The sequence below is a fragment of the Xiphophorus maculatus genome, chromosome 15 (genome assembly GCF_002775205.1).
Source record: "Xiphophorus maculatus strain JP 163 A chromosome 15, X_maculatus-5.0-male, whole genome shotgun sequence".
Taxonomy (NCBI): domain Eukaryota; kingdom Metazoa; phylum Chordata; class Actinopteri; order Cyprinodontiformes; family Poeciliidae; genus Xiphophorus; species Xiphophorus maculatus.
The window spans coordinates 14184274-14210710 of record NC_036457.1 but is presented as its reverse complement, the minus strand read 5'-3'; the positions used below and the strand labels follow the sequence as shown (position 1 = coordinate 14210710).

The window sequence follows — 26437 nt, the reverse complement described above, 5'->3', positions numbered from 1 at the left end:
CATGCTCTTAGCTTTATTTTGTTTTCAGACAGATCAAAACACTTTCTCGCCCAGACTGACCTTTCTGTGCTTTTATTATTAGTCGTGATATAGCTTATGCTTGCAAACATTACTTTAAGTTGTTTGTGATGCAGTTACACTAGAACAAAACAAAACAGCTTTTTTTTTTTTTTGAATAAGGGATTTGGGTGGAGTGGTGGTGGAAATTGTAGTAAAATCTTTTCTTGTGAGATCTGCAATTGACATTTGGGCCTAAAGGTTGCTTTTCATTTTGCTTATTTCACCTTTGCAACGCAGCTCGAATTGTTTGTAAAACTGTTTTATTTTGCTTTATTTAGGTGCCAAAATTGTCTGGTTAAATATAGGAAAAAGTAAAGTTAGACTAGAATCCTGTGACCAGAAATAAAGTCACAGGATTTAACAAAATTGTCATTTTCTACCTCTGTTTGTGGCGTGAATTTGCTGAGAGTCTTAGAAATGATGAGATAGAGTCGGATTTTCAGCATTTTTTGAACGTGTTATGCTTTTCTACTTAACCTTTTTTAAAAACAAAATAGGTCAACAAGTGTAAACAATATCAAAAACATATAGTGTATATATCTTAATATAGTGTCTTGAGTATTGCATTTCGAGAAGATGACACTCAAAGCAAGAGATATGAATAAAATGTGGTTGATTAACATAGTACAAATCCTAGTATCAGCAAATACTGCAATCTATTCTTAGACACTAAATTCCTTTATTAAGAAATTAATGGAAAGACAAGTAGACAGAAAACACCTACTGAGACTGAAACTGGTGTTTAAAATATTTAGATATGAAGGCATTCCAACACACACTTTTAGACTGACATTTAACGCTAAGGTACAAAAAATAAAAAAAATGTCAAAAAAAATAAAAAATGTGTATCTACATACACATATATTTCCCACACACAAGTATGCGCTCACGAGTATACATGTCAAAGAGTTGCTGTTCATTTTGCATTGTGTAATTCTGTGATGTACAACAGGCTGCACTGCTTTCTATTATTCTCATGTGGCTGTTGGCATGTTTTTATGGTTACTGAATGAGTGAACCTGAACTTCATCTACACAAACAGACTAAGCTGAAACACTGTTGTTCTCATTCTGGCCAGTTAATAGATTTGTACCTCATGTTTTCATCTAAGACAAACAAGGAAACAACAAGCTATAAATTGCTTTGGATGTTGGTCAGGTTGCAATGTTTTTCTCTTGTTAGCGGCTGATATTTTCTTTTTGCATTGGAACAAACGAGTCTGTATTCCAGTGCTGGCCGGGGTCCAACTGGCCAAACAGTTTATACAACCAGACACAAACACTTAACATAATGGATGAATCTGATTTACTGTTCCAGCCAGTCAGTTGTTTGGCACTTGCTGTGATGGAAGATCTCTTGGAGGTGGGTTAGTTCTCCAAGTGTAAATTATTATTATTATTGTCTTGCCTAATAATCAAGAGGATCAAGTTTAGCATACGGCTCAGATTCATGTTTTCTAAAAGCAACATCATCTACGGATGTCTTAGGCCAACAGCTAGACTTAAGCCCCCAAGTAACACAAACACACAGTTGAGGATATCCATCCCACTCTTTATCTCTTGCTCTCAGTTCATGCAGAAGACACACGAATTGAAGTTTCTCACAGTCTCGTCTTGCTGTTGTTTGACTTACTCCATGGCTTCTGACCCCAGCTTGGCTGAGTTGGATGGACTGTTGGCCCCGGCTGCTGCTCCAACTGGTTCATCTCCAGCGTTACCCTGCCAAACCCCCAGTGCGTACATGTGTGTCTGAGTGTCTCGACACATAGAGTCGTTTGTTTCCAGTGTCCTAATAGTTTCACTACAAACATCTAAAATTCCCCTTGTTTTTGAATGTCTTGCTTGTCCCTTTTGGTGGTACTCGTTTCCTGTTTTTTTTTGTTTGTTTGTTTTTCCTGAAAACTGAATAATTAAATTGGCAGCCTGACTCGATTTGAGTTTTATCTGTGAAAACATCCAAACACATTCATGGCGTTTTATTATAACTGAAGTTATATTTATATCAATGAAAATATTTCAAACAGCAATACAGACACTTAAAGATCTGGTCTTGATAGTATTTTGTGTTAGTGGTTTCATAGTATATGCACACTTTTCTGATTTTCATTTGTGCAAATGTTTGATGGCATGGATGGTATTTATTACATTTCACAATTATGGTCTAGTTTGTGTTGGTCTATGAGATCCCAATAAAATACATTAGGTTTGAGATTGCGAAATTACAAGATGTGAGAACTTTTTTTTTTTCCCAAACCCTGCGCAAAGCACTTCCTCGCCAAAGTCCACACGTCAAGACTCAAAAAGTGTTAAAGGTTATGCAGTCTAAGTTAAACTGTGTTAATGAGTTAGCGTTTCTCATTGTGCAACTATCTGAAGGCCTCAGTCCCGCTCTGTCAGTTCCTCCTAAAGTGTTTGATAAGGAAGTAGACAGAGTTTCTTTTTTTGGATCTTTCTGCTGACCTTAGCCTGAAAGACGGCAGAAGGTGGGACAGGTATGCATTATAGCTAGAGCTGTGAGTCCATGCTTGTACGGGGAAGCTAATCAGCTTTTTGTAGATGGGCTAATATCCTGATACTAGCTGAGATGGGTGGGGCTATATTTAGAGACTCACTCCCTCTTAACAGGGATAACACTGGTTCTGTTCTCCTCCCAACTTCTCTGCTTAAACTCATCAAGAAACCTCTGTAAGGAACGATGAAACTGAAGCAAATCCAGAAATTATTTAAAACATTTTTTTGAGGTGAGCTCAGAGAAAGAAAAAAAAAATAGAATTACGGTGTAGGTCTAAAACACTAAGCAGAATTATTATTATTTAGAGATAAAGACAAAAAAAAATAGATCTTGATGATAAAAGAGGCTAAAAGACACATTGGTCTCAACGTCAGCAGGGAAAGTGACAGCTGGCGGTCAAGGCTTGCGAGCATTAGATGATGCAGACCTGGATCCGATCCACTCAGCAGGCCAACATGTGTTCTTGGAGGCCAAGGCTCTGCTGGTAGTAAGGTCTTAGCATAAACGTGCCATCCACCTGCTGTTTGAGATTCAGTCAAAGCCAAGGAAGTTGGCAAATGGCGTTATGACGCCTGCTGACGCTCGTTAATGACGTCTTCTGGAGGGGAAATCCTTCAGCTGTCAGTAGCTGGCAGTGAAAGTGGGGATTTTGTGGGCACCTGAGAGCGTTGACTTAATGTGCCCTTGTCTGTTTTCTATGAGCAACCAAGTCTACAAATAAGAGCAATTCAAAAGGGGGAAGGAAAAAAATACAGAAACCTTTAGATGAAACAAGTCATTTTTGATTTTATTGACCAAGTCAGTCAACTTGACACCTGAACAGCTGTCAGATCATCATTGTTTTGTCTGAACGGCACAAGTCCACAACACCTCAGAGCGCGCACACACGCACACACACCCCGATTCAGAAACACACACACACACACACCCCGATTCAGAAACACACACACACACACACATGAACACAACAAAACATGTACTTTAATTCAATAAAACCTCCATTCAGCTGTGCTGCTCTTCATCATCTGAAGTAAAACTTACACAAAAAAAAACATACATCACACGGCCTGCTACCCCAGCCCCGACACGTTCTGTACAAAAATTGAGATCACAACATATAAAAATAGGAGTTCTGACATGTTTTGGAAAATTTGCTGAGTGCTTTTTAAAATTTTGAATGTCTGCACCTGTGTTTTTTTCATGAGAGTCAGACAAATCCAGCACAGGACCAAAGCCAGTTGTTGCCGTTGAAATATCCTGAGCGTGCTACGCGCTTTTTCCACTCATCGAACGACCTCCTCATCAGCTAAAGCCCTCAAATCCTGACTCTTCTTTGTCTTTATGAGTGCATTCATATGTCATGGGGCCATTTTAATCTTTGTTTTACCTCAGTTCATAAGGTTAAGTCAGTGGAAAAACAAGCCAGGAGGCAAAAATGGTCTAAACATACACTTAAAAGGAAACAGGATTGTTCCTTAAATCGGGAATTTATTTTTATCTCTCTATTTAGCGGTGAAGTTTATGAAGTTGCTAGTTTACATATGCAGACCATTTCTTCAAATCCTGCTCTCGATCTTTTTAAGATCACATATGATCTCTGTCTGTCTGTCTGTCTGTCTATCTGTCTACGATTATGTTGGCAAACCCTATGACCAGGCAGAATCAAAAAGAATGTTACTGTTGCTTTTTGGACAGCTTTGTTCTACATTGGTTCTTTGATATTTAATGGTACCGGTATGCTTCAGTAACTATTGTGTGTTAGCAGCAGTACAACTGCAGCACCTTAATGTAACTACTGCACTGAATTTGCCTTTTTAGTAATGGGCAGGTTTTATTGAGAGAAGCATTTGTGCTTATGAGACTGCCGGTATTTGGTGGTAGCTGTATCTTCAAAAAGAGAGTGATGCATTATGAAATTTGTAACTGATTTTTCAAATATGAATTTGTAGTTGGTCTTTGAGACACCGTCTCAGTGAGATAGTGCCAGTTACAAAACACAATTCAGGTAAAGAATGACTTAAAGCGGGGGTGTCAAACTCCAGTCCTGAAGGGCCGCTATCATGCAGTTTTTAGATGTGCCACAAGTACAAAACACTGAATGAAATGGCTTAATTACCTCCTTCTTGTGTAGATCAGTTCTCCAGAGCCTTGCTAATGACCCAATTACTCTATTCAGGTGTGGTGCAGCAAAGGCACATCTAAAAGTTGCAGGGCGGTTGCCCTCCAGGACTGGAGTTTGACACCTGTGACGTAAAGGAATACATTGCATATGGCTGAATAAATGCAGTTCCTTGCACTTTGCTGTCTAGTGAGAAGCATTTTTGCCTCTGAACTTGTTCCACTGATTGATATGAAAAAAATATATATATATATATTTTGTATTTTCTGTTTGCAGATTGTTCCTGAGGGCCAAATGTATTGAGATGATCAAGTGCAACAAATGTCCCATGGTACAAAATTGTTAAATACTTGTAGTCCTTTACTGCTAAATATTGGGGGAAAAATGTTTTAAATAAGATTATATAAATTCACAATGTTTTCACAACTTTCCAGTGTCATTTTATATGGATCTGCCTCATTTGCTTTATCTCTTGTTAAATCATGAATGGAAAGTGTATTGTATTATTTAGTTTCTGATCTTTTGCTTGACTGCTTTTTATAAACATTTTGGTTACCCAGCTGTACCTTTACATATATGTAAACATTCATTGTTATTTACTTTTTGCATTGTAAAAATACCACCATGTTGACTTATTTAAATTGCATTCTCATTACAGAGCAAAAATAAGAGAAGTGCACTGATGAAACTTACACTAAATGGGCATGTGTTTCTTATTGTACCATTTTATGTCTCTTAGATAGCAATTAAATCATACCCCTTTTGTTTACATGCATTAATCCACTTTCATTTTAATTTAGATACTTATTATGTTGTCTCAATATTTGCTGTTTTGCATCCAAGCCTCTTTCTTTCGGCTATCATTTATTGAGATCTATTTTACTAAGATTTTGATCCAACCCACCCCCCATGCCCCCGTCAAGCGACTTCTGCGGAAAATGAGATCATGATGTTACTTCCTCTTTGGTAATCACAACACAATTGCACTGCAGTAGTGCTGATGAGCAGAGTCTTCAGAAACTCCTTGTTTAAAAAAGGGGGTTGCTCCAAAAGCTCCCTCAGTGTAAGAGACCTTGAGAATTTTTTTCAATTCCATAAATACATTCAGTATCATGTTAAGTTCAAAATACTTTTCTGTAATGATGAATCCTAAAAATGTTTTTTTTTTTATTTTTAATTTTATTTATTTTTTGGCTTGGTATAGGCACTTTAAAACAATTCCTGCACAGAAATAAAACATGCATTGTTTTGTTGGTTCTTTTTTTTTTTTTACTGCGTGATTTTTAGAAAACTTGAGCATTAAAGCAGATCTTTGGATTTGTAAACAGTACCCAGTTCCTCTTTTTTGCATTGCCTGCGTAAAGACTCTTACACACCCAAACAGACACACTCGCATGCACACACACACCAACACATGCACAGAGCAGAAGAAACCATGTGAATGAATCCATATTTTCACCAGGCTGCTCTGGTGCCTTTTGTTTCGATGAGATGAATATTCTGGGTTTTTAATGCTCAGATGTGCATGCAACTTCCTGTAAGCTGTGGAAAATTAACAAAGTTATCGTATCTTGAAGGGCTTCGTGGTTCAGCAGACATTTGATCTACCAAACCCACAAACCAATCAGTTTTAAGTCCTCTCTCTCTGTGCACCCTGACCCAGGGAACAGTTTCGTTTCACACTAAAGACAAGAAGATGCATTCTTGCCATGCAGACACGAGTTCCACAAAACTACATGGGCATCCAGGAAGTTTAGTTACAGGGCATCCAGGTGGCATACCAGGAATGTTGCAAAGGAGTAAAGTACTGCTGGGAAGGTGAAAGTGGACAAGAGTAGATCGGCTGAACCTGCGCTACATAGTAGTTGCTGAAGTTGCCATCTGACACATAAGGAGCCGGCTGGTAGAAGCAGGTTACATTGGCAGCGTTGAGAATGGCGTTCTGCTCAGCCAGGACTCGAAGTGCCAGCGACGAGATGAGGCTGAGCGTCTGGCGCCTCTCGTGTCCCATCAAGCACACCGTACTCTCCCTGACCACGTCATACAGCGTGGCCAAATAGTCATACTTCCTCTCCTCCAGGTCCACAAAGTGGTTCTGCAAGTAGGACTCCAGCTTCCTCCGCTGCTCACCCACATCGGGGAAATCTATGAAGAAGCGGGAGCACATGTACCGCTGCAGCAGTTTCATCTCCGCGTCGGACGCTGCGCGGAAACCTCGCACCAGCAGGTGGCAGTACTTGAGGAGACCGCCACCCCGGATCTCCTCGGGGCTCCGGGTGCAGATGAGCCGCTTCCGCAGGTGATCGAGTGCGGTGGGGAAATCTCCGTAGACGCTCTCGCCGATGATCGTCGGATGGAAGGTGGCGGCCATGGGGTGTTCGGAGCACTCGTAGAAGAGGAGGAGGGAGTCCAGGCGGATCTGGAAGGAGTCCACGCTGAACTCAAACTGCCGGCGGAGAGAGTCAACGAACTTCAGCTCCACGTTTTTGCCGTGGTTGTTGGAGAGCGAGATAAGACTCCAGCGGTCTGAGTCATTGCAAACCTTCACCATCTTCTGAACATAAGCTTCCTAGAAACAAAGAGATTGGGACTAATCAGCCATTGACACAGATGGAAAATATTGATCTGGGCACTTTTATGGGTCATTGAGGTCACAGTGGAAAAAAAGAAGAAGACAATTCAGTGTCTATAATCTTACTTAAATAACAATGAAAGTGTATATTAATGAAAATCCTCTTATGTTGGTAACTTAATATTAGGCTGCTTACCAATATTTTAAAGTTACGAGTTAAGGTTTCAACACACTGATATTATTTAAAGTCATTTTATGATCCTATGCAACATTGCCCCTTCTCCTTGCTGGGCACTGCTGGTCAGGTGACTGAAAAAAGGCTACTACTACTAATACTACACTTGTCTGACACTTAAAAATAAGACAAATTGAGCTGCTTAGAACTACTGTGGATTGTAAAAATCACTCTTTAAAGTAGAAAAATGTTAAAAGATATAATCGTGAAGCTACTGGAGATATAAATGGATTGTCTGACATTTGGCCCTGGATTGACAAAGAGCTTTAATGTTCTGCATGATTATTTGAAAACTACTATTAAATTTATAGCATGTTTTATGATCATGTTTGCTTAAATTTTATATATTACATTTTATTATTAAAACTGTAATAAATAATGCTACTTTTTTGGAGTATCCCTACCAAGTGTTCAAATCAATTCTCACGGTACACATTACAATTTTTTTTTGAAATATTTGAAAACCATCCACCTTCCTTTAATCCATCCCAGACCACTAACCCGTCTCCCTCTCTTGTACTCCCCTTCGCAGCTGCAATGCAGTTTCAGCCATTGCAGTAGTCCAAACGTTTCTCCCCAGCTGCTATTACACCCAATCTGACTCATAGGTTCATATTTATGTTTATGGTTTTATCAATCAGAAGTTTTGTAGGAAGGAGAAGAAATTGATGAACTTTTGGTTGTTGACAGCTGCAGCAACTCCACATTAGTTCTGTTTGTGCAGATAAAAATCTTAGTCATGATGTTTTGACATCACATCTGTTGGTGGGCCATTAGTAGTCAGGGTAGTCCTTGGTATCCAGGTAACTGAGGGCCGAATGATTAATGTAGCGCTGGCTCCAATTGGATTAGACAGAATCCTGTCTGAACTGGAAACCAACCCCGTTTTTAAATGTGCAGGCTTCTAGTTTAGGCCAAACTCAACCCTATACTTTGGTGAGGCCTACTCAAATACAATTTAGGGGTATTACGTTCAAAAGTTTATTATTATTATTATTATTTTCCAGGGTCTTTTTTTGAAAAGCTGAAAAGTTCTGGTTTTCCCCAAGTTCTGCTGGGCAAGAGCTGATGTGTAATTACCTTTAAGGTCAGAGGTGTGATCTTCTCTTTATTTACCCCTTCAGGCAGAAAGTCCAGAAGAGAGTCCAGGACCAATTCTTTTACTAACTGAAACTCCAACTCTCCCTTCAGGTCCGCGCAGAATATTAAGTCCAAATCTTTCCATCCCAGACCGCTATCCTCATGCAAGACGTAGCTGGCCGCGGATCCGTTCAGGCGCACCTCCCGGACGTGTATCCTCTTCTCTTCCATGCGGCTACGGACAACATTAACGATGTCCCGCGGCTTCACCTCCAGAGTGGGGAAGCTCCACCGGCCGTGGATGGGTATTGAGCCCGTCAGGATTGCGTCCAGCCGCTGCACTTGCTCCCAGTTGAGCACGCTGAGGCCGACGCTCTCCGCGTCCGCGCAGCTGTTGCCAGCTAAGTTCTCAACGCTTTCGTCCATGCCGATAGTGATGGTGAGAGGTAGACTGCTGGGTGTAAGCGGTAAAAGGTGACTCCAGACTCCGCTGGAGCTGTGGCATCAGAGAGCCTCAGAGCTGAGGTCGATCATAACAGATGCATGGCAGGAAAAAGTTGTAGAGCGGCGATGTCCTACTTTTTACCTCAAGTCTGCATAGCGGACAGATTCACAGAGCGTGTCCCTTTTAGCAGCTTTAACGCTCCACATCAGAGTAAATAACAACAACAACAATAATAATAATTCCTTCCTTCCTTCTCAGTCTTTCGTATCCATTTCGCTGAAAGAAATAAAAATCCCCCGCCGAAGTTTTACTTCTCTCCTCAGTGTCTCTCACTTTTACGCACAGATTACTGGACGTCCGTGGTGCGCAGCTGCAACTTTACGCATTGTTTCTTTTCTTTCTTTCTTTCTTTTTTAAGGCTTCCAAAGCACACATACTTTAAACAAGCGATGCAAAGCTGCTTAATCCTTCACATTTTTGGCCCTTTTTGTCGTTTGGTGGTCCTGCGTGAAGCCGCAGAGGTCCCACTGCACAGCTGCTGGGGGAGGCTGCGAAACACATAAGCGCTTCCCGTCTGCGGAGCACCTGGGCGGGCCGCGCTGATTGACAGCTCACAGCTACTAATAGCCTTCCACAGCTCGGATGTGTGTCCGAGAATCGGGGCGTGTCTGAGAACAAGGCACCGAGATGTAGGGACACAGAAACAGCAGGCCTCAGCAAAAAAAAAAAACAACAAAAAAACAAGTGAAATAAAATAAAAGTAAAAAATAAATACATAAAACAATATAATAATAAAAAATACAAAAATCAAACTTTAAAACTTTAAATTTTGTGCCACTTCCATCCTCTCACTTAACAAAAATTAATTAATGACAACTCTCACCCACTTGTTCTACATTGTGCGTCATAATTAAGGAAATGATAGTTTTATTTCTCATTTGTTGCATTGAGGACGAGAATGAGTCACGTTTTATGAGTCCAATTGTTCCAGTTGGCATCTTTTTTCATATAATATTCGAGGCGGATGAGTTACAAGCCCCATTAAAAGCAATTATCTTTTACACATTTATTTAAATTAATCTTTGAGTGGCCGAGTCAGCTCATACACGCGCTCTAGTGGTCATCAAAGCAGGGTTCCTCAAACGTTTTAGAAACTATCACCTCACTCAATACTGTACTTTTCAAGTATCTCAATGGTGGCTAAAACAGTAGAACAACAGAACTCGGACTTAAAAAAAAAAAACTGCGATAAGGCATAAACACAAAGGTGTTTCCTATCTATTGGCACTGCGGAATTTGCTTTAGATAAGTAGGACATTTTTACTCAAAAGCTGACACTTTCAAGGTTTAAGCTGCAAAAAGCTCCTCTGATAAACACTTAAGAGATTTCTTGCTCGCCTGGCCTTGAACTCAAAATGTAAAATGGCCACCTTGCATGTAGAATTCATCGATAGTCACAGTAAATAAACAAACAGACACACAAAAAAGGCAAAGAAGACAAATTAATAAATTTCTGCTCTGTGGCGATTCCGGGCTGAAAGGCATTCTGGGAGATTGCTTCTTTTGGCACAGACTCTAATATTTCTTAGTTGTTTGTGCTTTCACAGAGTAAGAATTTTATTGACTGTTTTGATGAATCTCTGTGCAGTGCAGTATGTGTTTGATCACGTATTTTATGGACTAAATATTCCTTTTAGAATGTGATTTTATTTAATCTTTCATGTTTATATGACCACAACTTCATATTGCTTCAGCTAATGCACAAAAGAGAAAAAAAACACCTTATTATTGCTTTGCATTACTAATTGTATTAGCTTGATCACTGAGTTAGCATAGTTCAATAGTTTAGACATCTAAGAAAGCCTTCACAATTAAGCTTTATTTGATGGTGTTCCATCATTTAAAGTTCGAAATGAAACACAAAATAACTAGCTACTAGCACGTGTTCCCGAATCATACCTGTCTGCTTTTTATTATACCAGAAATTTTTAAAAAATAAATAAAACTTAAAGTGCACTTCTTTTTTAGATAAAGCAAAGATGACACATTCAGTTTGCTGGTTTTTCCGATCAGTAGATTCATTTGCGTCTACCTTGCAACTAACTGTGCCATTTTCCCCCAGTGCCATTTAAATCTGCCCACTTGCCACCAAAGGACTTTAGAGTTAAACTGGTTGGTTTTTGGTAACCAGTTGACCAAAAACTTTTCTTTAAAAAAACAAAAACTTGCAGAAAAGCTGCTGTGTGCACGCACTCAAAGCTAACATTCTCCTGATGTAATAAATAAATCTAAATAACACATGAATAAAACGGTACACTTGCAATGAACTTCTCTGATGCTGCCGCTCCAAGCAGCTCATTGATATATAGACGTGTGGGCCAAAGTCTATGCAGGTTAGTTGTCATGCAGAATCCATCAGTGCAAAGCTTGGTGAGTATATTTGCGTCACTGCAGACGAGCCCATTAACCAGCTTATTGCGGATTACCCTCTATGTGCAGTGACACAAAGTTCATGCAGAAACAGATATGCGCAGAGACGCATGCATGCTCACGTTTAAAATTTAATGGGCTGCTGTTTGTGCCAAAACCTTGTTCAAAAATATTAACCAAAAAGTGTTAATATATCCAGACATGCATGTTTGTTAAATTATTAACTGAATGCAAGATCTGACAAAAGTTCACTCACTCAGCATAGAAGCCATAATGCCATGACTAAGATGTATAATCCATGGGTCTTGAAGCATGTAGGTCAGGCTCAATGCAGCTATTTTCTATTTCAGTTGTATTTATTTATTCGCTGAGGTGTATGGCAGCCGTTTTCACTTCTTTGTTGTACCTGTCAGTCTGGTCAGTGAGTTCCAATAAGCAGAAGCCGCATCAAAATAACACACTTTTGCACATCGCAAACTGTGAACATTAAGTTCTATGCATGCTCTGCTTCACTATTTCCAGAAAGCACACACAGTGCATCTCTTGGTCAGCAAAGAACAGCAGGCCAGTCACAAGTAACATGCTCCCCATTCACCTACTGGCTCAGTGTCAGGCTTAGTGCCTGGGTACTTACCATGAAGCAGATTCCTTCCTGACCTTTGACTCTCCAAGTGGATGACACCAGCTTGGTTCTTGATGTCTGACGACATCAGAGGATTGAAGGGGGATTTTCAGGCAGACCCCTTGTCAGGGTGCCAAAACAAGTACAGAGACACAAAGTGATGATATGTAAATGTCTTTGAGTGTGCAGAAAGGCAGACTAGGACTGCTTAGCTCTTGGCTTTCTCAATCTTAGATTTTCCTAGTTTTGCCAAAAAGCCCAGTTTCCTTCCGCCATCCTTTTCCGATGGGATGCTTTTTCATTGTCTGTCTATCCCTGTTTGTACTATCATTACACGTGGAAGTTCATTATAAGATTATAGTGAACTCATTAGACAAACATGCTTCAACTGTTTCCTCCCACCCTCACTCATCTCACTTCCTTAACACCTTCTACTTTTGTCTGGATTTAAATTACTGCGCTGTGCATATGTGCCAACATTTAATCGTGGTCTCCTTAAGTAGTGAAGAAATCTTAATCTCCAACTGAACAAAGTTGCAAACTTCTGACAGCTCTTTTTCTTCACTTCCCCTCAGAATTCTCCTGGTGCTACAAGCACGCAAAAGATGTAAAAATCAATATTGTGAAATTCTGTAGAGTGAAAATGCTGATAAGAACCATCGGCATCTCAGCGTAGCAAGATAACATTCAGAGCTGCAGTGTCTGATGAGCCTATCAGGAGCCAAATAGTTGAGGAAAAGTTTTTTTTTTTTTTTTACTGCTTGTACATCTAGTCTAAAAGAGATCACACATCAGAAGTGAAAACAAATTTGTTTAACTGTCACAGCTCCACACTGATCACAGTTCAGCATTCAGGGGCTTTGTGGTAGTTTATTCACGAAGCCCTCCAAGTCAGGTTTTATGTCTTCTGGCCGTCTCTGTGTGCTTTCTGGAAGAACTGAGGTGGCAATGTGAGTGTTGAAGTCAACACCGATTGTTGCATCTCTGAGTAGAGAAGTGAAGTAATCTTTCCCCTACAATAATTGACTTATAAAAAAGCTATTTTTGCAAGTAAGACGACCCACCACCACTGTGAAATGCACCAAGAGAGATCAGCTCTCTTAAACTTTACGGGTAGTTTGTTGATCAGCAGTGATGCTAGAAACAGACCAAACATTGATGTCATATTGATGTTTTTTACTCGTTGAAGTTTGAGCTGCTTGATCATTGAATTTCATCATTGTGCTTTTAATCAAACCTGTTGAATTTGTTGGAGCTGCACAGTGGCAAATTGGTAGCATTGTTGTCTTGCAGCAAGAATCCCAGTCTGGGGACTCTCTGCATGGAGTTTGACAGTAAATCATGAATGAGCTCTCTAAATTCTCCTTAGGTGTGTGTGTGTGTGTGTGTGTGTGTGTGTGTGTGTGTGTGTGTGTGTGTGTGTGTGTGTGTGTGTGTGTGTGTGTGTGTGTGTGTGTGTGTGTGTGTGTGTGTGTGTGTGTGTGTGTGTGCATAATTGTTTGTCCTATCTGTCTCTGTGTTGCCTTGCGATGGACTGACAACCTGTCCAGGGTGTACCCCGCCTTTGACCCGTTGACCGCTGATGTCTATCTCCCCAGAGGTGTCCACTTAGGGATAACGTGTAAGATAATGGATGGAGTCTTGTGTTTCTAAACCTCCGACTATATTTCTGATCAGTTGACTCATGACTTAAAAATATTTGGAGGCATCTCAGTGACTGAACTGTTTTGTCAAAGCAGGTAGCGGTAGCATCGGTTAGCGTCACATTTGGTAAAAGACATGATAGCATACCAACTAATTTTCATGATCTCTTTTAATATAAAAAGCAGTTTCCACATAAGATAGCGGAAATCCCTAACACTTTATTTGAAGAGGTGTGCATAGGACTGACATGAGACTGTCATAAACATGACATATAACACCTGCCATGAATATGAATGACTCTTTCCATTTGGTAAATAAGGACACCTTTAATGCAAAGTTGCACTAAAATTTAAATTAAACCTTACATTAAAAGTCGGTTGAAAGTGTCAATTTAGCATTATCATTATTTACCAAATGACACTTCATGACAACAGTTCTAAGCGGTCCTGAAGACTCCTTAATATTCATTACAGGTGTTGTCATGTTTATGAGAGTCTCGAGTCAGTCTTATGCATACCACTGCAAATAAAGTGTCACCAAACATTTTGGTGACTCCAGCACCATTACACAAGGACTGCATACTGTGTAATCATATGGAGACCATGCAGAGAGGAGCTAAAATGTAGATTTTTCATGAAGGTGTTGCTGACTTGTACAGGCAGCAAATTTACTCTTTGATTTAACACCATAATGATGTGCAACACAAGCTTGCCAGTTTAAAATAAAAATGTTATAAGATGTACTTATTCAGGATAGTGGATATTATCAGTTGACACATTTATGTCTATAAATAAACGGTGTAACTTGCTACTCTTTAACGCAACAGGCTGCATGTTGCAACAGGTGGTGCAGTGAAGCAAGATTTCCCACGACCGTTTATCAGTGAGCTATAGGGTCGGGGTGTTTGATACTTTCACTGGAAACCAGTCAGAATGACTGAGTTGTTAGAATAAGAAACACTTGGCTGGGAGATACGTTGATTTCATGGTTGAAGTTTTGGTTCCCGGGGCACAACACAGCAAATTTCAGTGCATGACATTGCACAATTTATCAGTTGTGGTGTTAAATGCACAGCTGCACACCCGTCTGGTGTAAGTTAGATCTCATAAGCAGGACCAGCGAAGAGAGAAAGAGGCAGTTTTATTTGAACTGAGAAAGGTTTAAACCACTGGGAAATGCTGTCTTGTTGCTACCCAACACCATGAGTGTCTATTTGGTTGGCTAGATTATTGGGTGTGTTTGCCTTGGCTCGGTGATGGGACAGATGGTTTTCAGGTTAGTCTGAGTGCAGGCCTGGGTTTTCTAGCTGCTGTGTGCAAGCAGCTAGATTTATGCACTCACTCAGAAGCAACGCCTAGCAAGATTTACCTCTTGTCATTTATCCCAAAATAACAATGTCATACCTATTTTTTTCCACTTGTTCCGATATTATCCACAGCACAATTTGCAAAATTCCTAATTGTTTCCTGTCTATATTTTCTTGTTAGCTATTTTTGTCTGTCTCTGATGAGCCACAGAAAGCCTGCTAAGAGGCATAATGAAAGCTGGATTTCAGACGGTTTATGTCAGTTTACTCACCACACTGGAGGAAATCTCTCTCATAAGGCATTTTATAAGAACAGTCTTAATCATTTTCTAAATGCCATCAGTGTTAGTTTATTGCTTATTGGCACATTTTGATGGAGAAAATTTATCTGCGAGAACAAGTGGTTGTTGGGAGCCTTTGAAATAAGTCACATGTATGGGAATATGTTCAAATTTGTCATGTTACACCCACAAATTTCAGGCCCTTGTACAGTATTTAATTTAAGCCAGCTCAAAAAATGTTGTGAAGTCAAAGAAAAGGATACAAGGCTCTCAAAAAAACAGAGTGTGACATGTATCTAAGTTAAGTATTCACAAACATAACGGTGGGATATTTTAAAAGTTAACAACTCATATTTGTCCTGTTAGCCGATTCTCGCACCTTGGCTGAAGGTCTCTACAACTTTTCACAAAGTACCATGGGCTTCCATGATTATTGCTGTCCTTTCCAAAGCTGCCAAATTTGGCCCATATAGATATTTCTTGTTGTGCTATATTGTCAAGCTTTTCATGAAATGCATAGTTTTTCATGCATATTTTTTTTCAATGCATCATTTTTGTGTTACTACACATTTATTCACTCTTTTGTGTTGACCTTTCATCTAAATCCAAATAAATTATACACTGTAGAAAAAAAAGACATCTCTAATTTATGGTAAAATACCAGCAGCTGTGGTTGCCAGAATCTTACCATTTATAGACGGTAACATTCTGGCAACCACAGCTGCTGGTATTTTACCTTAAACTACAAATGTTTACAAAAGTATATAATTTTTACACCAATTTCACAGTTGGAAGCTACAAGTCAGGTAACTTGATGGAGTTTTTTTCACCGTCCACAACTTCAACAAAGCATCTTTCAGTTGGTTTGTCATGTTTGTAAATGTAGCAAGTGCAGACACCGTCTCCAGACAAATATCCAGGTAGAGACAGACCTCAGCAGTATTTCCAATCAGTTTTAACCCGGCCTCAGCGAGTAACCTTTTTTGACCTCAGCCAACCTTGAAGAGCGCGCTCAGTAAGGTAAGCCCCCAATTAAACTCCTTCCATAGCTGCTAATGGGATTCACCAAGATGCACAGCCCTGTAAGCCTTGCTTTAGAGCTCCTGGAAAATGTATAGTACGCTAAAGATGCGATGTTGTAGGTGTAAAGAATTATTTTTGGAAAACAGCACGTACCACAGATGTCAAAATTTACTTATCAAACTGTCAGAATGACAAAGCTAAACTTATGCAAGATGTTGTCTCCAATTTGATCATTATTCAGCATAAGATAAAGGCCTGAACATGTCTTGCTCAAGCAGAGATCTTAACTTTTTAAAATGAACATGAAACATGTATATATGGATAATTTATTGTCACAGTTCATCTGGAGACAGTGTCTGTAAATGCAATAGTAGTTAAATTGAAGCTCCTCAGCTTTCCAACTCAGTATTTTCCCCTATTGTTCATAAACTCTTCTGCGTTCCTGTCTTGTCATGAGTGAGGATGACAAACTAAAGTGACAACATAAGCGATAAGTTCTTCTCTCTATCAGTGGCTAAGCTTCCTGTTTGATACTGTGGTTGGTTAATGTCAATACCACAGTGATGGTTGTCTCTCCCAGGTCAACAGAGTGCACACACAAGCTAAATGTAGGTCTTACAACACAAATAATACACTTCTGACCCTGAGGAGTGTGAGCCATTAATATAGATTCAAAAGCTTACAGATCTGTTTTCAGAGATCTAGGTAATGAGCATGGGTCAACAACAGCATAAAACTAGTAACTATTTTATTATCAGGGCACTGTAAGCCTCAAACAAAATTAGGCTTTTAAGAGGTTGTTCCAGCATTCCTTTAAAATTAATGGGTGTCGTATAAAAATACACAATTTACATCCATTTTAGTTTCTAAATTCAATACAGGAAGTTTTAAAAGTCAATAGTTGTGCAGTTTTTATATGGACAAAGATGATCAGGTGATTATGGTTAAAGCACATGAACCAGCTTTGGGAAGGGAAACCAAAGAGTGAGTGAGCATGGGCATTGGTTGAACTTAGATATGTTAGATATTTGAATAGACAGTTGGACAAGTCAAATTGTAAGCTTTACAGATAATGAATGCCTACAAACCTACATTTTGTAGGCCAAAGTATTTCCTTCTTTTGCAAATGTACTTCCTACCATTTGAAGTTTTTCCACATCTTTCATTGTACGAACACAAATTCCAATGCATTTTATTGGGGGCTGTATTTATTGATAAACCAATACAGCACCAACATGAGGTTCTGCACATAAGAAATGTGGTGCAATTCTATCCATCTTTTTTAGACTCCCCCTAAAAATACATCACAACCAGTTACCTGAGCAAGAAGTCACTAGTCATTAGTTAATACTAATTAGAAACAGGGTGGCAGCACCATCATGCTATGGGAATACTTTTTGACAGAAAGCTTGTCAAAGTTGATCAGAAGAGGGATGGAGCTAAATCCCATAAGAACATCTGTTGGAGTTCTTATGGGATTTTATGGAAGACTGGTTTAGACAAAGCATTTTCATATGTTCAAATGGTCTAGTCAAAGTCTGAGGGAAGACTTGAAAAGTGATATTCGCAGAGGATCTTCTGTTGGCTATTTTGTCTCAATATGAGTAAAAACCTTTTAAAACTATTAACTTACACTTTAAGATAATAGGCTACACTGTCACATGGTTGTAAAAACATGTGGAAAAGTTGGAAGAGTATACATGGATTCCAAATTTGAAAATGAGGGAGATAAAACAGTCATGTCTTTTCTCTTTAAAAAAAAAAGTCTACCCAGAAGTCTTTGCAGATTAATGTGGTCTTTGTACATAGACTCACCATGTTGCACACACTTTGCCATTGCCTGGTCATAGTACAGAGTTCCTCTTTTGTTCTGTTACTGGAACTCCCACAAAATCTGGTGTAGGGTCGCAATACCATCAGGTGCAGGTAGAAGTAATAATAAACTAAATCATGGCCCAATGATGCCTAATTAAGTCTTTCTAAGGAAAGTTTTGTTCCACATCAGTTAAATAGATTAAGGCCTCAGTCTAACAATGTTTTTCTTTTTCACCCAGAAATCCAAGAATCATATTCTGAGGCTGATTGATGGCTATGTCTTGGTTTGCGAGGAGTAAACACAAGTAGACCTAAATGTTGACCTCACAAGTGGAGCAATAATGTTACAGGCTGTGATCATAATCTGACCGCTGATTCATGGGAAGAGAGTTTTTAACCTTTGACCTTGAGTTAAATCAGTCAACGAAACTCGCCATACAAAAAGGATGTCTGTGAAATTCACTGGACAGCAACACCTGACATAGTTTGGTGAGTCAGCGAGATGGTGGGCGAGAAGTGTGACAGGGTGGAGACTTCCTGTGTCACAGTGTTGGTAGTTGAGAACTGAAAAGTTTGCGGTTCTCTTTCTTTTAATAGCAATTTTGGAAAATAAAATTAAACTTCTGCCAAATGGTAGCCTTTACAGAAGAAGAACTTTATTCTTTGAATGAAATCCAGAGGAAAAACAAAAGTTGTCTGAATAACAAAGAGAGAGTACTTCTACCGCAAACTGACTTCCACATTCAACTAAGTGTTCCCGTTTCCAGGGAAGCCCCTTGTAAGTTTCGACACACTCTGTCAGTATGAAGGCCCTATAGTGCCACCTGCTGGATCATTAGATCCAGAACAATCTTCAAAAAAACAGACTGAAAAACTACCAGAAGCTACAGGTGGCGCTCTTCTCCCACGGAGTTAATTTCAGTGAACGCTTCCTTTCCACTCAGTTCCCCTCAGGTCATTATGCACACATAACTGTACAAATGCATGTTAACACCTGTATTTGTACAGCTGCGCTGGGTAAACAGCTTTTTTTTCCTTCAGGGGCCAAGTCAGGTCATTTCATCTGGCGATACATTTTATCATGATTCTGTAGGAAGCTGAGTGAAGACAGAGCGATAATTAAACGCACACAGAGATGACGTGATGTGTCGAATAATGTCGGGTGATTTAGTGTGGGACAGAGCACTTGCTCTGTATAAAGTTATGTTATGCTGGTATCAGGCTATATTAACTATGGGAAAGTTTAACGTGTCATGTGTGAGAGATGGCTTCTTTCCTGCAGCCCGTTCACTCTAGAGAACTGTGTCAGCAACATTATGCTGCAAGAGCTCAAACATTTTCTCCCTGCGTGGCAGATGACTCAGTTGATTGGCTGCAATGAGTGCAAAAGTGGATGCTTAAGCTCAGCCATATTCCGACTCTGCACAAAGATTTATGGCCACAGACGGTGCACAAGCAGAAGCAAATGCCTCACAGACATTTCTCACAGCCGAGAGCCCAGGGTTCCAACATCTGTGCGTTTGGGTGTAAATATTTATTTATTTCTCTTGTTCCTTCAATTTGTTCTATAGGCAAAGTGTAAGCTTTCATTTGCTTTTGAGGTGAAAACGTCTACCCCCTGACTTCAGCCACCTTGAGTTTCCAGAAACGACTGAACATGCAGTCGGGCTGCATCGAGTCTGCTTTGAGCTGTTCACCGGGACGTCGCGCTGCTCACAGGAGACTCGGTCTGCATCCTGGATGCTCGACAGGAGCTTAGCGGTGAGATCTTGAAGGAAATCCACCCACCTTGGTTTAGGGGAGCCCAACGAGAGAAACAGCTGCAGGTGATGTGGCAGTAATTTGGGGGGCCGTGGTCAGTCATTTGGCATTTGCCTCTATCATGAAAGGTTTAGGGTGGAGTCCAACTCCTCTGCTCCTCTGTCTCATGTCTTTATAGTGAGCGGTTATTTGGGGCGAGGAGCAGATCCCTTCCCTTCCAGTCAGACAGTGGTGGGCAGTAGAGGAATTATAATTGACAGATGAAAGGAGGAAGAAAAAACTTCTGGTGGATCCAGGAGGTTTTTTGATGATGGGAAGAGTAAATAAATTCAGCAAAATTATGTTGTTGTTTTTTCCGGGACTTGCTTTCATCATCTGCGTGCCTTTTGGAATGTGTCTCTATCAGCTGTGCAGATAAAATGATTCCTTCTTCTTAGTTAGTTATATGCAGCTCAGACAAAACTCACATTTCAACTCCTTACACAAATTATCAATGAGCTTTGGTCTGGACTTTGACTAGGTCATTACAACACTTAACATGCTTTGATCTAAACCAGGAGTGGCCAACTTCAGTCTTTACAAGCCGGCAGTGACATGGATATTGTTGGATATACAAATATATGTGACACTTTCTCAATCTTTATTTATTAAATAATATAAAATAATTCTATTTCCGTCTTTCAGTTATGCACTGTTGCTCTGTCGAAATCCCAGTGAAAAGTTATTAGCAGCTCTCAATTGGCAATAAAGGAAGAAGTCACGAGACGAGAATACGTCTGGGAAAGTCTGATTTGGATTAAAAAAAGGAGGGGCGGGAAAACAGGAGGAGGGAGAAGCATAAGCAAGACATTAGGAGCAGAGGTGGACAGATAATGAGGAGCTTGAGGTAAAATTGCTGAAGCAGGCCTACATTAGTGGTTCACGTGCATCATCTAGTTAGATTGTTTCATCCAAATCAAACCGAGCTGTGGTTTGATTCTCTCTCTCTGTTGAAGTCAACTCTTCTGTGCACTCAACTTCACACTTTTCTCGTGTTGCAGCACCCATGCCAATTTGTGCACCTCTCAGTCAGGCAGGAAGGTATTTATTGATTCAGTAAAACGTGTCATAAAATGAACAGCAAAACCACCAGAAGGACTGGATTCAAGTTTGATGAACTACATTTCACACAAGGCCTCAATGTGTTGCATGAAGCAACACACTGAGATTTGCAAAAAAACCCAAAAAATAAAAATGCATGCATGATATGAAGTTCTTTAAGATACAGGACACGCTCCAACAGTTTTCCCAAGTACAAGTTATGGAAACAAATGCAAGCGCTAGACGTCCGCGGGTTTATTTAGTGGTGCACCTGTAGAGCATGTGTTCATAAAACATGTGCTGCTGAGACGAAATTCAGAAAGAAAAGTTGTATCTTTGTGCTTTTTTTTTTTTTTTTAAAGAAAATTTGTGCACAACAGAACATATTTTATGACCCTATCACATTTAGGGTTTATTCATTGTCAATATGTCCGGCAATAAAAAGAGATTGAAATAAATCATACCATTGAATTTTGCTTAAATTAAAATGCTTTAAAAGTAAAACAAAAAAAGAAAGAAAAGGAAACTACAAAACCTTATAATAACATTCAGATTGAACCTTTTGTGCATTTTAGAATATACAGCCACTAACCTTAAAATGTTTCATTAGGATTTTCTTTAATACATTGTATTAAAGAAGTAATCAATAATAATTATGAATTGAAGGAAATGATACAGTGCTGTGAGATTCTATTTTACAGATTTCTTACAGATCATGAAACAAATTTTAATGAGATAAACATGTCATTTGTAAATGCAATATGCAGATGTTAAATGATAGGTTTATATGTATTAGAGGAAAAGCAAACAACCTGCTTCTATTTGAAAAAAAAAAAGGATCACTGCACTCTGCTGTTCTGAAATGAAGGTATGTCGAAAAAACTGACTTAACTGTGCAAAAAAAGGAGCTGTAACAGGAAACAAAGTGACCCTAACAACATCTACCAAAGTAATAATGAAAGCAGAACAGCTAAATTGATATGGAAGGCATGAAAAAAAAAAAAATCTAATTTTGACAAGTTTTTTTGGAATGCGGAAATCTCAAAAGAGAAATGAATAAAAAAGATACGAAGAAACTAAGAGTTTCCATTTGAGCCAGTAGATAATTGACTTTTGCAACCTTTCTTACCATCAGCTTTTCTTAACCGCTTTTGTCACACTCAGCTTCACTCAGCTTTAACTATTTATTAGTCCACATTCTTTGCTATTACCTCATAAGTATTCCCAGTGTGTGCCTAATGGGAGGTCTTCCTGCTTGCAGCAGCAATCAAGAGCCACTTAGAGATTCGTTGTGGCCAGAGGGAAGAATTGGTCTGTTTCCTGAAATAAGAAATTCAATGTTTAGTATTACTGTAAAAGCTGTTAGTCACATTAGGCTGATGTTTAGGAACCAGTCTGGGAATGTCCATGAGAGTGTTTATGAAAAAATAGATTTAAATTAATACCATAATATTTTATCTCATTGTTATTCTAAGGGATTGATTATTACTGTTTCCTTCTTTTGTACTAAGTCGGTGGATTTGATCACGCAAGAAATGGAAATAATAAATGGAGTGTGAGAGATAGCAAACAAGTGTCAGCGTGAAATGTAGTTTTACAAAAAAGGTTTTTTATTTTGTTTCCTCTGGCCTAAAAGGTCGAATGTTTTTGCACAATCGGTGATAAATAACACATTTAAACTTTTTGTTTTGCTATTTATTTATTTTTTTTTCCAGAAAATTGTTTAATAAGCAAGAAGGAGACACATACGTTTATTGGTGGTGCTTTGGTTTGAATCTTGACCATGCACATTCAAAACTCTTTCAGTTTTTTCCACCACAATGAATGGGATCAAATGAACGGATGAATGAATGAATACATGAATAAGTCACAGAGAACAATAGAGGAGACGTGAACAAATCCAGCATTAAAACCTGTGATGGCTTCACGATGCTCCCTGGCTCCGTATGAGGAAGAGAAACGGCTAAACTAAACCAAGTGATACCTAACATTATCTCTCCCACGCATCCATTCAGCTGTTCATCATTCAGATGGAACCAGACGGTCAGAATCATGACAACAAAAGAGTAGAAAATCATACAACTGAGAGGCGAATGATTTATTCATGTATGATTATGTATTCCTCAATGAAGCCTTGAATCTCCATACAGTCTGCCAATGTCTTTGGGCTTTTTTTTTTTTACAAGACACTCTTCAATGAAATGGTGACAAGTCTGATTCAGCTCGCATACAGAGTGTAGTTTGACTGTAAGTAGGTCAGTACCAGACCCTGCTGGTCCGTTTAATATCACTATGATACATTTTTTTACTAGTTTTTCTAAGTCTGGCTTGGCTTGTTCTCATCATGTTAGCTTGTGTTTTATTGACAGAGAGCATGCGGTGCCTTGATGATACTGCTTGCCCATTTACAAGTTTCTTTCAATTTTTTGAAAGAATACATTTTAAATGATTATTTCATTAATTGACAAAAAGGTGGGCTGCACAGTGGTGCAGTTGGTAGAGCTGTTGCTTTGCAGCAAGAAGGTCCTGGGTTCGATTCCCAGCCCAGAGTCTTTCTGTACGGAGTTTACATGTTCTCCCTGTGCATGCCTGGGTTCTCTCCAATAGTCCAAAAACATGACTGTTGGGTTAATTGGTCTCTCTAAATTCTCCCTAGGTGTGAGTGTGTGTGTGTGTGTGCATGGTTGTCTGTCCCGTCTGTCTCTTTTTTGCCCACAGACTGGCGACCAGTCCAGGGTGTATCCCTCCTCTCGCCCAGAACGTTAGCTGGAGATCGGCACCAGCACCTCCCACACTTGTCCAGTACGGACAGGGGTGTAAGATGCAAGGGTGCAAGAAAATGGATTAATGACAAAAAGGTATCCAAACTAACATGTTCCAATGTGAAAAAGTAACAAAGTGTTAGTCTAATAACTGCTTGTGCTGTGTGAACTCTGACCATTAGCTGATGAAAGTGAGAGCTGGCGGTGCTCTAGATGTTCTTTTGCTGGGTGAGACATGGATGTGCTCTTAGTAATTTTGGCAGGCCAGCCATTCCTGGGAGGATTCCATGTTTTCTCCTTTTGTGGACTTTTTTAAATTGCGACATTGTGTGCTGCTTTTTTGAGATCTGTTAGCCTAAGCCATCTTGCAAGACAGGTTCTGTTTAGGTGGATTTATAAATGTAGGGTTTGGCCAACAAAATCAGGCATCAGTTTTGTGGTTAATAAGTTAATTCATGATTTAAGAAGTGAGACAATTTTGTTTTCAATCATGCCGGTTTGAGAAGCTTTTGTCTCCTGCTTTAAATGAAATCTTCATTGAAAAACATTGTATTGTTTGTATTATCTAATTCCAAAAACATTTATACCTTTTGTATTTGTACAGATTACAGTTTTGATGATCTGAAACAACAATATTGAATACTTACAATATTGAATACTTACAATTAATTGTGCATCTTTTATTGAACAGACATGAAAACTGAAAGCAGGCAAACCTTATAACTGATGGAAAAATACCAGCTGTCATTCTTTTCCTCTCTAAAAGTTCATCAGCAGACTGCAGGTTCTTAGATCTGTCCAACAGATAAACATATGGTTCTCACATTTCAAATGCGCAAAGCCAAGTGATGGGAATAAACTCAACAACAGAGCAAACAAATGGCCCTTATCATCACAGAGTCCGAGAACACCCATACAAGAACCGCAGTGGTACTGGACTCTGGTGCAACACAAACATCTGCAATCTAGGCCTTTTGTAAAACGTAAGTCACTACTTCTCTTAATCATTTGCTTTGACTGTCATAGACAAATATCACATCTTGCACTTTTATGAATGCAATCAAATCAGTCTGATCCTTATGGTACAAAAATGTGTCCTCTCAGTTTTGAACTGACATGAAAGCAAAACAATAAGAAGAAAAAGCACCATCACAGAATAAAAAAACATGCCTGGCTGTTGAAGTCACACAAACATCCAACTCCAGACACATCTGTTTTAATTTGGAGTAAGAGAGCAAAAAGATGCTCCTCCTTCCATTAGTGTAGTAACAGGAGGCAGCAAACAGACACGTCAGCTTGTTTATAGAAATGTTGCTGCCTTTTGCAGAAATATATGGCTTCTCTGAGGTTTTCGAAGCTTAATGTAGCCTCGTATTGTCACAGGTATTTAGAAAGCAGTTTGAAGAATAGCAACATGGAAATTCAGAGGTTATAGGCACAAATTTAGGATAAAATTGTTTTCAGCTTATGTATTTACATATGATTGGTTGGGAAGTCCTTGAGAAGGTTTTATATTTTTCATTCAGTTTTAAAAATAAGACTCTTGAACCTTTCAAAATTTTGTCATCTTATGCACTACACTTCTCCTTTCACTAGAAAGTAGGGATGTGTCCCTTTCAGTCAGGGCTTCAAAAACCAGCAGGATTTATCGATTGTGTTGATGGTGATAGTGCAAGTGGCGACCGCAAGTCGGGTTGTAGCACGTGACCATAAAGGAAGTGGGTTACCAGTAAACAGATAAATAAAGAGCTGCAAGATGATGTTTTAGTACTGCATTGCATGCGTTTTTGCAATTTGAATGAATCGGGGATCAAACGCATAACAAAACTCAATGCAAATATCAGTTATTTTTGCAGTGTCGCAGTGCACAGCTTCTTTTCAGCAGAAACACAAACCACATTTACTAATACAAGTGTTTTCTACATTTGGACAACTCATTTTTTTCAAAGAAGATTTTTGCACAAGATTATTAAGATTGGGTTACAACACCAAAATACATTTAGCTGTAATTTTTACCCATATTCTTACTCTACAGCAAGATTTTCTTGAGGATTTATGCAAGACTTTCCCTTCTACAACATTTAATAAAGCATATTATTTCAATTATTGTTGCCTTTCAGTCATCACTTCCCCAACCATCATAGATACCGAATATCTTCTTAGAGGTTAAACAATTATAAAGGCCACATTTAGTAACAGAGAAGAAAGAATAAGATTTGTTAATATAAAGACTTCAGTTTAGTCAGGAAGGTTTCATGGTACAACCCCCAAAAAACTAATGTCAAAAAATACTTTTGTGGAAGGACAGTCTTATTATTGTCAGGATAAAAGATACAATTCATGAAAAGCATTGCTTGAATTTTCAGCAACCAGTCCCATCTGAAATGCTTACATTGCAACTGTGTCAGCGCCCGGCTCTTATGTCCTAAAAGAAACAAAGATCCCACACTTTTTCCATCAACTCCTCCTGGATTATTTACAAGCCATGACAACGTGCTGTTTTAGAGATTTCATAACAAAACTCAAGCAGGCAAGCATTTTGTGTTCGGATAGTTCTGTCAATCTGAAGCCACCCAGCAGCATGCATTCACATGAAAAATAATTCAAACCACAAAAGATAACAGCACAGTCTACTCATGGGTTTCTCATCAAATAGGCTTTTAGCGTACTTGTGACCTCAACATTTTTATA

The 26437-nt window shown here is 39.2% G+C and overlaps 1 protein-coding gene across 1 annotated transcript; it reads right to left on the bottom strand.

Moving 5' to 3' along the window:
* Positions 1 to 5917: 5917 nt before the first annotated feature.
* On the bottom strand, positions 5918 to 9637 carry LOC102237490 (putative nucleotidyltransferase FAM46A). Its single transcript, XM_005815067.3, has 2 exons — positions 8578 to 9637; positions 5918 to 7259 (listed from the first exon to the last, which is right to left on the bottom strand). The coding sequence occupies exons 1-2, from the start codon at positions 9001 to 9003 to the stop codon at positions 6444 to 6446; spliced, it is 1242 nt and encodes a 413-aa protein (XP_005815124.1). The 5' UTR covers positions 9004 to 9637; the 3' UTR covers positions 5918 to 6443.
* Positions 9638 to 26437: the final 16800 nt, after the last annotated feature.